This window comes from Nicotiana tabacum, chromosome 5 (genome assembly GCF_000715075.1).
Source record: "Nicotiana tabacum cultivar K326 chromosome 5, ASM71507v2, whole genome shotgun sequence".
In the NCBI taxonomy this organism is placed as follows: domain Eukaryota; kingdom Viridiplantae; phylum Streptophyta; class Magnoliopsida; order Solanales; family Solanaceae; genus Nicotiana; species Nicotiana tabacum.
In genome coordinates this window covers 150,964,707-150,979,978 of record NC_134084.1, presented here as the reverse complement: position 1 = coordinate 150,979,978, position 15,272 = coordinate 150,964,707, and the positions used below count along the sequence as shown (strand labels likewise).

Genomic DNA, 15,272 nt, shown 5'->3' with positions numbered 1-15,272 from the left:
GCCTTTCTGTCTATATTTACCTTTTGCATGTATTATGCTATGTGAGGAGTGAATTAAAGCTAGCTGAAGATAGTGTCAGAGCAAAACCTATAAGATTCTGAGGTAGAAAATACGTTAGAAACTGAAAACTTGTCCTAAAAGGGTATCTTCTTTTGGTCCTGTAGCTAGAGATTGAGAATGAAAAAATGTCGGTGAGTTAGGACTAATAGGTGTGAGGTCCTTTTCCTGTAGATATAAATTACAAATCAGTAGTGATGGATAAGAATTGTGGTGAACTGCACGATGATGTATCTGTAGTTGGAGTGAGTGAATGATATATATATATATATATATATTCAATTCATCTTTATGGACATAGTAAACTGTAGCTTCACTGCTTTGGTGAACTAATAATGCCCGTTGCCTTGTAAGTCCTATAAAATTACCAGTACCTAATGTAATACATGTACACCTTCAATGCTAGAAATGAAAGATGATGTTATCATAGCATAAACTTTTTATATAAGCATTTATTTTGATACAGTAGGGAAGCCTCGGAAAACGGTTAAGTTGTCTTCATATGATCTATAGGTCACAGGTTCGAGCCGTGAAATTAGTCACGGATGCTTATATTAGGGTAGAATGCCTACATCACACCTCCTTGGGATGCGGCCCTTCCCTGGACCTTGCGAGAACGCAGAATGCCTTGTGCACTGGGCTGACATCATTTATTCTGATATACTCCATCAGATCCGCTCCTATATATGTGAATTTGAATAATAGATATGAAGTTTGAGACTTTTAAAAATTATCTTAAGCATTTCGTAACATTTATGTGGCTATAAAAGCTTTTCATTAAAGATAAAACGAGAATCGTAAAATTAATTATTTTCAAATGTAAATATGTCATTCTTTTTTAAATGAACTAATAAGAAAATAGTATAAATATAAACAGAAAATAAAAGAATATAAAAAAGAGACCAAGAGACATAATAGTGAAATATTCAATAAGTGATCATATACTAGAGCAAATAATCAAATTAAAATTTCGGCGAAGGTGCGTTTGTTTTGGCGTAAGACTTTTACCTCCATTACCAGCAGAGAACACGTACTAATCCATTCATGTACAAGAGCACGTCATAGTCAGACAGATTATATTGTTACAAGATTGGATTTTGTACCTTTGTTTGTTTTCTTCATTCCACGTTCAAACTCATTGGCTCAAAGTGAGAACTCTAATTAACAATGGAGGAACGACGTTATGAATTTTTTACTATAATACACATATCATAACTATGAGAAAAGGAAAGAATACATTCATATTTACGTTAGCCTTGAAAGGGAGCCTTAGACATAACTGCCATGTCATCTTTAGGTCACGGATTTTAGCCTTGAAACAGCTTCTTGCAGAAATATAGGGTAAGATTGCGTACAATAAACTCTTGTGGTTCAGCCAAGAACGTAAGCACCTTGCTTGAAGCGGTATCACATGACACCGCTTTATCAGAATTTTTTGCAATTTGTATGTATAAATAAAATTAAAATATTGGATAAAAATATAAAAAATGATACCACTTGTTGTTACATTAATTTATTCATTCGTTCACTTTTTCAAATATTGACATACCTTATAAAAATTCCAGCATACTCGTCTTTTTATATTTACTTTAGCCGAATATCAGTGATGTCAAACCAAATTTGCTTGAACACTTTAATGATAAGATCATGATACTCATCTGAATTCAAAGAAAGATAACAAGCAAGAAGTTCTTCCAAATCCTTTGAAGTCCTTATATTATTTTCCATTATCATCTCCACCATTGACTCTCTAAAATCTTTCTGTGGATTTTTAGATGATTTCACCACTGCAAAACTTTCTGAAACACTACTACTACTCCTTCTTGAACTAACACTCTTTCTGCTAACTCCTTGAATTTTCTTGCTGTTTGTTATTTTTGGAGAGTTTGTTCTTAGCTTCACACCAGTTGTTGAACTCACTGACACTCTTCTCACTGTAGAAATCCTCTGTTTTTCATCCTTTTCTTGGGCCGAACCGTTGAACTTTTTGGGTTTGGTTATAATCGGGGGAAGGTCAATTTTGGAAATAGACGTAAACCCATGATCATAATTGAGAGAATCTTTGTTCATTTCATTAACTCTGCAACCACAAGATGGTGAAAGTGAAATTATGGGGTCTAATGTTTCAGAAGAAGAAGATGAGGGGGCATTAGGTGAATTTGGATAATCTTCAGGGGTGGAATCAGGTTTAGTCCAAACTGATTCAAGAGAAGCACGGCAACTGCAACTAGCTGAAACAGAAGAAGTGACAATTTTAGGAGAATTAATTCTTCTCCTTGTAGTGCTACGCCTTTTCTTTGAAAAATTAATATTATTGTCAGAGAGTTTTGGGTTGTTTGAGGAAGGATTTTGGGAAAATATTTCATGGTTATTATTTGTTGGACTAAGGTTTCTTGAAATGTAATATGATTTTCTTGGGTAAGTAGTGATGTGGGGTTGTTTTATTTTTTGGTCTGATTGAAGATTTGATGCTGAGAATGATGATGTTGAAGAAATTGAGGTGGTGTGGTTATGCCCTTTGCTTTTGTTGCTGCTGATTTTGCTCATGTCCTTGAGCTTGTAAAACCAAGCATTTGTCATCATATCTGATAATCTAAACCTATAATTTCCCATGACGAGCAAAAAGAGCTGCTTGTGTTTGTGTGTTTTCTCTCTGTATTTTGAGGGGTAATGACTAAAGAAGTGGGAAATATTGGAGTTAGTAAAGGTGGATAAATAGAGAGGAGGAAAGGGGATTTGGGGTGGGGGGAGGGGGGCCAGGAGGAAGAAAAATGAGTCATAAAGTGAATAAAAAAGAAAGGCAAGTTACACATTTGCCCTATTTTGTACAAATATATAATTTTGAAAAAATGTATATTTTTAGCCGTTCTAAAAATAATATGCATATATATATATATATATATATGAAAAAATATACATATTTTAAATACTTTTCGGCTAGCGAATGTAATTAGTTTTATCCTATATATTGTATATATGTATATTATATATAAGAAAAAAATATACATATTTTAAATAATTTTCGACTAGCGAATGTAATTAGTTTTATCCGGGCCAATTTTATATTTTGCCAAAAAAAGAAAGAAGGATAAAGCAATGGCTTTTCCAATTTGGTATTTTATTTGAGCCTAATGGTCTAATCATCATCATAAAGTTAAAGAAATTGCATTCCATTATCATTATGTTTGACAGTTTTGAGTTTTAAATGTAGCAAAACAGTAGCATTTATTGACTTATGTGACTGTCATACTCCTATTATGCGACTTTTCAGGCCATGAGATGACGCTCAAATTGGCATAAAGATTGTGATTCTCTTGCCTTATTTGAGGGTTAGAAACTTGAGAGATTATTAATTTGCGTAATGGTTTCCTGGCCACTCAAACTTGTAAGATTTTTGAAAGTCGATATACGAACTTTGAATTTTTCTATTTGAACACTCAAACTTGATAAAGTGAGTACTAATAAATACTTTTGACCATTGATCATGCATATGTGGAAGCACTGCAACTGACATGGTTAAACTGTGTGCAATCACGCTGCCAAAGCGCGTAAATAGTATTGTTTTTACTTAAAAAAGTAGAATTAGAATAAAATATAAATAAAAATGATAAATGAAAAAGAAAAAAAAAATTCTCTTTCCCTTCTCTTTTCCCCTCCCCTTCCAATTCTTTCGTCTTCCCGGCAAAACTCCCACCCAATTTTTCATTCTCATCCTAATTTCTCTTTCCCCTCCCCTTTCTCTGTTTTTTTTCTTCTTCATCTCCCCTTTAATATTTTTTCTAGTCTCCACCCACTATTTTCGTCCCAACATTCCTCAACAACAATGGTCGGAAGAAAACTTGAGCTTTGTCGTTGTTCTATCATCGAATTCATCTTTGTCAAAATAACAGAAAAAAGGCAAATTTGCAATGATATTGGGCGACCTCCACTTTCAAAATCATGGATTATTGTCTTCTTTTTTTTTGAAATTCCAAATTCTTTTTTTTTTTTTGTTATGGTCTATTCATGGCCATGGTGATGTTGTGAATTTGATTTAGAAATAAGAGAGAAAGAATAATGAAGAAAAAGAGAAAGGAGAAGAAAGAAGAGTAAAGAAAGGAAGGGAGGAGGGTGAACGAAGAAGAAGGGGGCGGTTGCGTACAGATTAATATTGGGTATGTTTCAGGCGTTTTTTTTTTCTTTTCCTTTTTTGTATTTGTAACTTCTTCTTTTTTTGTATTTAAAAATGGGACCCACAAATAACACATGGCAAGTAATAAATAGCTTATCATGATGTGTTGTACATGTCAGGGCAATTGATATACACGATCTGCTGGATGTGTTTATTAGTACCCATTTTGTCAAGTTAGAGTGTTCAAATCAGAAAATCCAAAGTTCGTGTATCGACTTTCAAAAGCCCTACAAATTTAAGTGGTCAGGAAGTCATTACTCCTTATGAATTTGACATTGATAATCTCTAATCACAGTGAAAACTCTGTATATATCTTGGCGCATTGCTCAAGGATATTGCTAAAACAAGTTTTCTGGTTGCATCAATAACCACTAACTTTAAAGGGTTCATTTGGGTCGTAAATAAGTTATACGAGAATTATAATACAGGGATTAAATAATGACAAAATTATTTCATCATATACTTTTATTTCTATATGTTTGGTTGTTTGGTTCATTGGGGTATATGAATAATACTTCTATAAAAATAGGGCAGTTCGGTGCAAAAAAACGTTTTATATTCACACAGGATCTGAAAAAAGGGTGTGGTGTAGATAACTTATCATAATGCAAGCATTAGTGGCAGCTTCCGCGTGGGGCGGATGCAACATATAACTACTGGATTCAACTGAACCCAGATTTAACGCGGAACATAAATTTATGTGTAAGTAATCACTAAAGTTGCAATAACAGAAGATATGAACCCATATTTTTAAATGTTGGATCATAGAACTAAAATTCTTGATTTGTCGTTGCTTCCACGGCTCAAACCCATGACGTATAGGTCACACGAAGAGAATTTTATTGTTGCTCTAAGTGGGTATATGAAATATACAGGGTGCAATATAAATATTAAAATGTGTTCGAAATTAAACTAAGATTAATTAGTATTCCTAAGTTGTCTAGGATTTGGTATTTACTAATTCATTTAATTTATGTCTAATTAGGATTCACAGCCAAAATCATGTAGGAATAGGTTTTCTAGATTCTAGTCAAATTTGGTTTTGTAGTATTATAAATAGGGGTGCTATTACATATTTTCTATGGAGAGATAGTTATGATGTAGAGAGATTCAAGAGTTTATAAGTTGTGAAAAAGCTTCCTACGACGTTTTCTTTCTGGTTTAATAAATTTCTTTTATATAGCTTTTGTTGAATGTTTTGCTTGTGCCTAAATTGTTCTTCGGGGTATTTCAATCCTTCAAATTGGTATCAGAGCATGTGTGAGATTCTGTCAGAGCCAGTAAGAGATCCAAACAAAAAAATTATGGATACTCTATTACCCGATTGTCCCGTTTTTGTGTTTGATGGCAAAAACAATTTTGAAATTTATCAACATATGAAGAATTTTTTTAAGGTTATTGAATTATGGTCCACCATTGATGAAGGATTTGAGGAACCCCCAAAAGGCACAACGTTGGCGGGTGATGTAGCTACGAAATTGGAGAAGAAAAGACATTTAGATTATAAGGCACGCTACTATCTCGCCATTAAGGTCGAATTGCATGTATCTAAAAAATATTTGTATGCATAGTCATCAAAGGAGCCTTGGACAATTTTGGTAAAGTCATATCGAAAAGTTGCTGACATAAAGAAAGAGAAACTATAAGAGTTTAGGAGTCAATTGAGTTAGCTTATATGAGACCAATAGAGTCTGTCAAAGAATTTTTTACGAGAATTGAAGAAATAGTCAATGGTCTAAGGACCAGTGGAGAAGTATTGGAAGAAGTTAAAATTGTTGAGAAAATATTGTAGTCTCTCAATTTAAAGTTTAACAACAAGAAAGTTATTCTTACGGCTACCAAAGATGTTAGCACTATCGGACTTGATGATTTAGAAGGTGAGTTGGTGACATATGAGAGATCACTGAATCAACAAAAATATGAGACAATGGAGGAGGCGTCACAAGAAAAGGATTACCAAACAAGCGAAAAAGAAGACACATCAAAGATGACGAAAATAAATCAAGAAGACCAAAATTCAAAAATAGAGGAGAAAAAGAAAAGAAGGTACATGTAATTTATGTTGTGAAAGAGATTCCATTGAAAACGAAGAGAACTCAAATAATATTCAAATTAATCTGCCAAAAATTTCTCCGGTTGTTAAAAAAGGGAGATTTGGTTGCAAGGGACGTTCGTCCAAAAGATGTTGATGTTTCACCTGAAAAGTTATTTGATAGTATTGAAGATGACCTATTAACGAAAAAAGCAAGATGGTTCATCAAGAGAAAGTATCTGATGATCTGCACAAGATTGGGGCAAAAATAGCTTGGGATCCAAAACTACAATACATGATTATAGATATTGAAGATGAAATAAATTTTGTGTCATTTTTCGAGATTATATGTTTCAAGGAGCAAGATGATATATCTATTGGTGGCATTACTCTGCAACCTATAGAAAATTCAATTGGTGTTGAATGGGTGTACAAGTCCAACTACAAGGCAAATTGAGAATTAGATGATTTTAAAGTAAAGGAAAATTATATTGATGATATTTTGAAGGGATTTAACATGAGTAAAGACAAATCATATATGAGCAATATTCAAGATAAATTGAAGTTGACTAAAGATGGCACTCGTGATTTTATTGATACTGCATATTTTAGGAAATTGTTGAAGAGTCTAAGGTACTTGACTTCTACAAGGCTTGGTGTTACTCATGGCATGCTCATTTTTGAAGATCTTGGTTTAAGGGAGGCTGTTGGAAATTAAACCAAGATTTATTAGTATTCCTAAGTTGTCTAGGATTTCGTAATTGCTAGTTTATTTAATTTATGTCTAACTAGGATTCACAACCAAAATCATGTAGGAATAGATTTTCTAGATTCTAGTCAAATTTGATTTTGTAGTATTATAAATAGGGGTGCTATTACATATTTTCTATTGTGGAGAGATAGTTACGATGTAGAGAGATTCAAGAGTTTATGAGTTGTGAAAATTAAAAGCCTCCTACCACATTCTCTCCATACTTTAATAAATTTTTTCTATATAACTTTTGCTGAATTTTTTGTTTGTGCCTAATTTGTTCTCCTGTGTATTTCAATCCTCCAAAATGTTTCATATATTTATTATAATATTACATGGAGACAAGTTTAAATGGAGGGACATGGATGGTGAAAATTTATATAGACACTCCAACTACCTTGAGATTGAGCCATCGATTCTTCTCATATTTGGAATATTCGACTATATACTTTAAGATAATATTAGCAATTTTCCGATTTAGGTAGAAATTTAGCTCAACAAAAGCCCCTTTCCTCAAAAGTAAGGAAAAAGAAGAAAAGCAATATTTTTATTTGCAACTTCTTGTTAAATACACTTTCGTTACAAACCAAGTTAAAGTTAGTTCCTCATATTGGATAAGGCTAATTTTAATTCAGTTGGTTAACATGATATGAAGTCTGGAATATTCTGATTAATTATGGAAGAATATCGTATTGATTTTTTTCCTTTTGTTTGCAACTTGCGAGGAAGATGTATATACTGAACTAGATTTGTCAGGATTACATTTAATTTGTCAGTCTTGTAAAATATGGGAAATATTCCTTTACATAACTTTTTCCACAAAATATTTTTTTTTCCTTTAACTTTTTCCTGAAAATATTAGAGTTGAAAAGTTATGCAAAAATTCTCAAAAGAGGCGAAAGTGGGAGAAGGGGGAGGAAAGAAAGGATACCAGAAAACTATGAGCATAATCATGACTTAAATTGGGCGTTTCATGTGTTCTCTTTCTCACCTTTAAGTGTTCAATTCTTGTATTCTTGTAATAACACTTGCATTAGATTTTGTAAAGTAGGTCGGTATAATTGGGAAAAAGAAAAAGGAAAACTTTCAATGTTGGTCCCTCGGATATTGATAAATTTCAATTTTTCTTCTTATGTCATTCAAAAATATTTGAGAATATTTAGATGGATATGTGAGCATATCTGGAGAGATAAGATTACGAATGAAAATATACGGAACAAGGCGGGAGTGATAATTTGGACATTTGAAGGAGGAGCATAGATCCCAAGTGAGAAGGTGCAAGAGGTTGGCAGTGTTAGATCTAAGGTGAGGTAGAGGTAGACCGAGCTAGGAAGAGTTGAGGAGAGGTGATTAATTACAGAATATGAAACATCTAATGTTCATTAAGGTCATGACCCTAAATAGGATAGCATGGAGGTTGAGGAACAGATAAGGGTAGAAAGTTACTAGGTAGCGAGCAACTTTTCTCTTCTATGTAAGAGAGCATGGTTCCAGTTTAGAGCACCTCCACTGCTCCCTCTTCTCCTTACCGATATCAATATTATTATTCTATTATTTATCTTATTCTTCAATTTTATCAATACTTTTTTTTTGGTTATCTTTACTATGTTTGCTGTCAATAATTTTATTTTCCCTAGTATTTTATCATAGTTTATTTTTCTCTTATTTTTTTCCAAACTTGCTTTGAAAACACTTTTTCCGAGCCGAGAGTTATGTCAAAAATAATCTCTCTACCTTACATAAATTCTATGAATAGGAAGTCTAACGTACATAGTTGGCACAATAAGAACCAAATGTACAATTCATGCATAATTCAGGGACCAAGCACAATTAGCAAAAAAGTGATAACCCTAATGGGTATAGCGAGGATCAAATTATAAAAAATTTAATTTGATCCGATACGTTCATCAAGTAACCAATCGAACGGACTAGTTCTGCGCTTTCGTAAATACGGAGTATTAGTAATTGTCCTTAAGCTTATTAGATTACACATATAATTAGGAAAATCTAACAAACTGCATAAACTTATTGCAATAGATGCATCAAAACATCAAATAGATAATAAGGAGCAATACACTGTACGAAGCATTTACATAGGATCCGCATTAAGGCCGTACCCCAAAGGAGTATGACTTACGTAGATAATTTACTCTAATGCAAGCATCAATAATTGATTCTACGGTTCAAACTCGTGACCTTACGCTGCTCCAAAGCTCCCTCATCCCACATCAAAAAGATAATTAGATATATATTACTCGTGAAAACTATGTTGAAGAGTTCTTTTCTTGCTCTTCCGATGAAAAACATGCCTGTCTGCTTTATGTACGTAGTACTGTTGCCTTAAATTTATAAGCTTCACGTAATTTTTGTGTACCGTCCAAAAGCTTGCTCGTGTGGACAATCTATCTCATTAATTTACTTCAATAGAATCAGCATGTATTAATATGCGAGGACTAGTCACTTCAAGAAAACAAAAATAAAAAAAGACATCACTAATTTAGGCTAATATATGGACAGTATGTCTTTTTCATGAAGTTACGTGACATTTATTTCATGGAACTGAGCCAGTTTCACCAATCAATCCCTACGTACCCTCTTGAATCTCTTACTAATCATGTGTATGCTCAAATCAGGCTCACGGATACAAAATTTGAAGTTTACGAGTTCCTACTATAACATCAAGTTAATACTACGATACCATATATAATTATGTTCACAATTAGTATTTATAGATATATAGTAAATTTCTTAATAATATAAGTGTGAGCAAAAGTTATTAGATTTACGTGAACCCGTAATCTGCCCCTAATTTTCTTTTCTTTTTCACGAAGGGGGATAGAAGCCCAATTGAGTTATCCTGTTTTAATTAGATTGGAGTGATACCCAAAATTTATTGCATACACTCCTACCATTGGGATGAAATGTTTGTCTTAAACACACAATTTGACGAACAACAACGCTCGGGGAAAGTGCACGGTTAGCTACTAATAATACATGTATTTACTTTAAGTCACTATTTAAAATGTCTTTAGTTTTTAGTCACTGCTTTAATAAACTTTAACTGCTCGGACGAAAATACCCTTCTGCTCATGTCCTTAACTTTTGAACTTAGCTTCAGGACTTCAGGGACTACATGTCCTTAACTTTTGAACTTGTAACTCTAAGTTCAGGACTTCAGGACTACGTGTCCTTAACTTTTGAACTTGGAACTCTAAGTTCAGGACTACATGTCCTTAACTTTTGAACTTAACTTCAGGACTTCAAGACTACATGTGTTCTTAACTTTTGAACTTAACTTCAGGACTTCAGGACTACATGTCCTTAACTTTTGAACTTGTAACTGTAAGTTCAGGACCAAGTGTCCTTAACTTTTGAGCTTATTAGTCTAAGTTCAGGACCTATTGTCCTTAACTTTTGGGCTTCTTAGCCTAAGTTCAGGGCCTATTGTCCTTAACTTTTGAGCTTGTTAGTCTAAGTTCAGAACTTGAAGACCTATTGTCCTTAACTTTTGAACGTGTAACTGTAAGTTCAGGACCTATTGTCCTTAACTTTTGGGCTTCTTAGCCTACGTTCAGGACCTATTGTCCTTAACTTTTGAGCTTGTTAGTCTAAGTTCAGGACTTCAGGACCTATTGTCCTTAACTTTTGAACTTGTAACTGTAAGTTCAAGACCTATTTTGCTTAACTTTTGAGCTTGTTAGTCTAAGTTCAGGACCTATTGTCCTTAACTTTTGAACTTGTAACTGTAAGTTCAGGACCTATTGTCCTTAACTTTTGAACTTGGAACTCGAAGTTCAAGACCAAGTGTCTTTAACTTTTCAACTTGTAACTGTGAGTTCAGGACTGCTCAACTTACACGAAAGCAATGCAGCTAAAATTGATATGACCAAGTAATGTTCACACTGCAGATTCTCATTTTATCACGTTAAGCCCAATAACAACCTCATTTCTCTGTCCACTAGGTGGTTAGGAACGCTCGCCATTTTTTCTCCGTCGTTAAATTGGAATATTGAAAAAAATAAATAGGCATTAGACAACGTTTTGCTGAAGACAAAGAAAAAGTATACTTAGAGCTGAAGTATAAGAGATATTCGAAAGTTAAAACAAGAATCTTATTGGAAAGAAAGTTGTAGATATATGAGTAAAAATAACTATTGTGCGGCGGGGATCAAAGCCATGGAGGTACACTGGCAAGGAAGAGAACATGGACTAGAAAAGAGATAGACGAAAGGGTAACACCGTTTTTTCATATTAATTTTAATAGAGTAGTGACTACTTTAAAAAGTGGCTACCCCTCGCCATTTCTACACAACGCTCAGCTGTAAGCCTGAAGTAACATGGTTTTGGTAATGTTGTTTTCACGCTCTGGATATCCATATACATTTTTGGGTCAAGTGCACGTATAGCTATTTTCGGGGATACTATTTAGGGATTAGTCAGTATTTATTTTGTCATAAAATTTTAAACTAAAAATTTTAATTTCAAAACAATTTAAGATATTTTTGTCCAGAAAAATTGATAGTCAGAACGCAATGGTTAATTTCTACTACATTTTCCCCAATAGTTTCTTTCTTTCCTTTGTTTTAAGCATAATTATACTTTTTCTTTCTCTTTCCAATATTTAACATTTTTATATACTCTATCTCCGACCCTTCCCAACCCCGAAAAGGATGATCATTGATTTTCCATTTTTTTTAAATTTGTTTTTTTTTCTTTCTCAAACCTCCAACCTAATTAAAGGGTAGATTATGGAAATATACTAATCACTAGAGCAGCCCCGTGAATAAATATCAATTTCAGTTCTAGTAGTTTTTAGTTAAACACACTCAATTTTCAGTTGATTAACTAGTGAGAATGGAGTTCACTAAAATATTCAAGATTGCATCTTTTCAAACCGCAACTCCGGGCTAGAGAGGTGGTTTGGGCCTTCCTCCACAAAGAAAAAACATGGGTATTATAACTTCGGATTTTTACATTCTTATGCCATATAGTAAATTATATTACCCTTCATGCTTAACTTCTAATATAATTATCTTTTATATACCTAATTATTATTTATGTATATTTTAGAAATTTTAATGGTATTAATTAGTCTCCTAGTTTAACTCTACCGTATATTCCCCCTCCCCCCAAGTTTCTCTCTCCAAATCTCACCCCTCACTCACATATCAAACCACACCCTACGATTTCCTCTTCAATCGCCTACTATTTCCTCTTCTAAAACCAGCGAAAATCTGTAACCCATCTATCATTGACACCATTAAAAAGCTTTGAATTCGAATTTGGGTTTTCAAAAGACATTGTTTGTTTGGATTAGATGTTGTTGCAAAGAATTGAGAATTCTCTCTACATCTCTCTCTATCTCTCAATCCCAAATTTCAGTAATATAAAGCAAAGGAAAAGGGAGCAGCAATTTCACCATTGACAGCCATTAAAAAGCTTTGAAGCTTTGAATTCGAATTTGGGTTTTTAAAAATTATTATTTGTTTGGATTGGGTGTTGTTAAAAATAATTGGGAATATAGTTTGGAGTTTATATCTCAATTTTGAGGAGTTTTGGTGAAAATTAGACCTGATTTTGACTGAATTTCAGATTGAAACTCGAATAATAATAATAATAATAATAATAATAATAATAATAATAATAATAATAATAATAATAATAATAATAATAATAATAATAATAAGAAGAAGAAGAAGAAGAAGAAGAAGAAGAAGAAGAAGAAGAAGAAGAAGAAGAAGAAGAAGACATGACATACATTATATTGCAGAAATTGTAGAAAAATTATAGAAAAAATGTATTCTGTTGTTTATTTATTTTTCTTTAATTCATTTAACTATTGTATAAAAGTTGAACAACATTGTATAAAAATTATATTTAAGTTGTATGATATTGTAGTTGTATATAACTGAGTAGAAATAATATACTAAAATTGTAGATAAGTTGTATAATATATAATTAGTTGTATGAAATTTGTTTTTACTATGTATAAATCAGATATAAAATATACAAAAGATATATTGTATAAAGTTTATATTTAAGTTGTATGTTATTGTAGTTATATTTAATTGGGTAGAAATAATGTGTGAAAGTTGTAGATAAATTGTATAATATATAATTAGTTGTATGAAATTTGTTTTTACTATGTATAAATAAGATACAAAATATACAAAAGACATATTATATAAAAATTGTATTTAGGTGGTATTATATTGTAGTTGTATGTAACTGAGTAGAAATAATGTATGAAAATTGTAGATAAGTTGTATAATATATAATTAGTTGTATGAAATTTATTTTTACTATGTGTTTAAGTTGTATGATATTGTAATTGTATATAACTGGGTATAAATAATGTATGAAAGTCGTAAATAAGTTTTACAAGCCTATGACATAAGCTTTGGGATTTTTTCGATCTCTTTTAATTTAGACAATGTGATATTGAAATTATATAAGGTAGTTGAAGGGGCAATTAGTGTCATAAGTGTACATAGCTGGAGGAAAAGTGGTGGGACACAAATGTGCAGATTGTTTTCTTTGTGTCCTCGTTCGTACAAGAATCATGAATTCTTTACCAAAATAAAACTAAAATTAAAATTTGTGGATTTTAATCTTAGTGAACTAATCTAGGTTGTCCGCTTGGAGCGAACATTACATATCCTGGTGAAAGCATAAAGAGTTTGAAGACGGACCTTTTAGAAATAAATTTAGTATCTTACCAGAATTGGTTTTCATAATAATATTCATGATCATGCACGTTGTCGTTGAGAGTTTATGCTCCAGAATTGGTGATCTAGTGAATAAGAGAAAAAAAAAGGTAAAGGGTATAACTAAATCCCTTAATTGAAAGCACTAATAATGGATTTGGGGCCTTTTAAGGTGGAATGTATATATTTTGTAAACAAACTTGTGTAGGTAGGGTAATTTACTAAACATGAACATTTAGGGTAATAAAGTTTCCAATAGTATATAGGAATGAAAAAATCTCATATAACTTTAGTCCGGGCCAGAAACTATTTATATCTGTTAGCCGAAAAAGTGTATAAAATTTGTAAAATTTTTGTATGTAATATACAGAATGATATATATATATATATATATATATATATATATATATATATATATAAAATTTATATAATTTTTTGCTATTATTTTTACAACGACTATACAGTGTCATCTTTCCAAAAAATAAATAGCATAGAGAAAAAATGACATCAGAAAGGATAATGATAATTCAGTATTTTTACTTCTTCTACATTATAATGAGAATTTTTTAGATGGATATATTATTTATATATGTTCATGATAGAGAATTATCAGAAAAGTATCATACTTCAATATGATTTTAAATTGAATAGAAAATTAAAATTTTGTTATCGCAAGAACGACAATAAAAGAGAAGAAATAAGATAATTTAATACATTGAGAATATATAATTCTACAATAAGCTAATATTAATGCATCAATTAACACGTCCTGCACGTGTAATACAAGTAGAAAATATGAATATTGATTATTATTTATCTTAACATTAATTACTTGATGTCATGTTAAATGATGGTTGAAATTTTTGTCTAAAAATACCAGAGACAAGCTCTTGACATGATGGAGTTTAATTAGTCCATCGGTTACCACCAAAGTATGTGATACAACAGATGGAACTGTTTTTCTCTTAAACAATTCTCAAGTTCGAGTCCTGTGTGTGATAAAATCTTTAGTATAGAGTACTTTTTCCCGAATGGGGCCTTAAGTGGCACGAATCTAAATATAGTCGGACTCCAATACGAGTTATTGAACACCTAATGAGAATCCATCCGTTCACCTCAAATTATGTGCTAATTGAGACTAAAGTAAAATTACATTCGGCAACCTCATTACAATTTTGAAAATTTTGCACAATATTCTAGATTATTAGCTCATTACTTTAGTACATTTTATTTTACTAAAGTACATTACGTTACAAGATTGAAGAAACTTGATCCAATAACATTTTACTTTCTTTTTTATTTTAAAAAAATCTTTTATATTTGGAGATCAAGGAAAAAGATAAGAGGTGGTAAAATTGAACCACTATTATTACGTGAAAGATTACAAAAGACACTACTGGACTGTATTTTGCAGTAAAAATTTATTTATATTCGATATTTATACCTTATATATATATATATATAAAGTAAGAAATGAAAAAGCTTATGTGGAACCTTTCTTTGGCCTTCATTCACATTTATCCTTTTTCTGAGTTTTTTGGATTTTTACCTCAT

The 15,272-nt window shown here is 31.9% G+C and overlaps 1 protein-coding gene across 1 annotated transcript; it reads right to left on the bottom strand.

Annotated features, from left to right (window-relative positions):
- Window positions 1-1,218: 1,218 nt before the first annotated feature.
- Window positions 1,219-2,751, bottom strand: LOC107790203 (transcription repressor OFP1-like). Its single transcript, XM_016612108.2, has one exon. It carries the CDS (start codon window positions 2,668-2,670, stop codon window positions 1,642-1,644), a length of 1,029 nt encoding a protein of 342 aa, XP_016467594.1. The 5' UTR covers window positions 2,671-2,751; the 3' UTR covers window positions 1,219-1,641.
- Between the last annotated feature and the right edge of the window lie 12,521 nt (window positions 2,752-15,272).

Excerpts from the sequence above, each read along its gene's own strand:
- LOC107790203 (XM_016612108.2), bottom strand. The coding sequence starts at position 2,670 with ATGGGAAATTATAGGTTTAGATTATCAGATATGATGACAAATGCTTGG.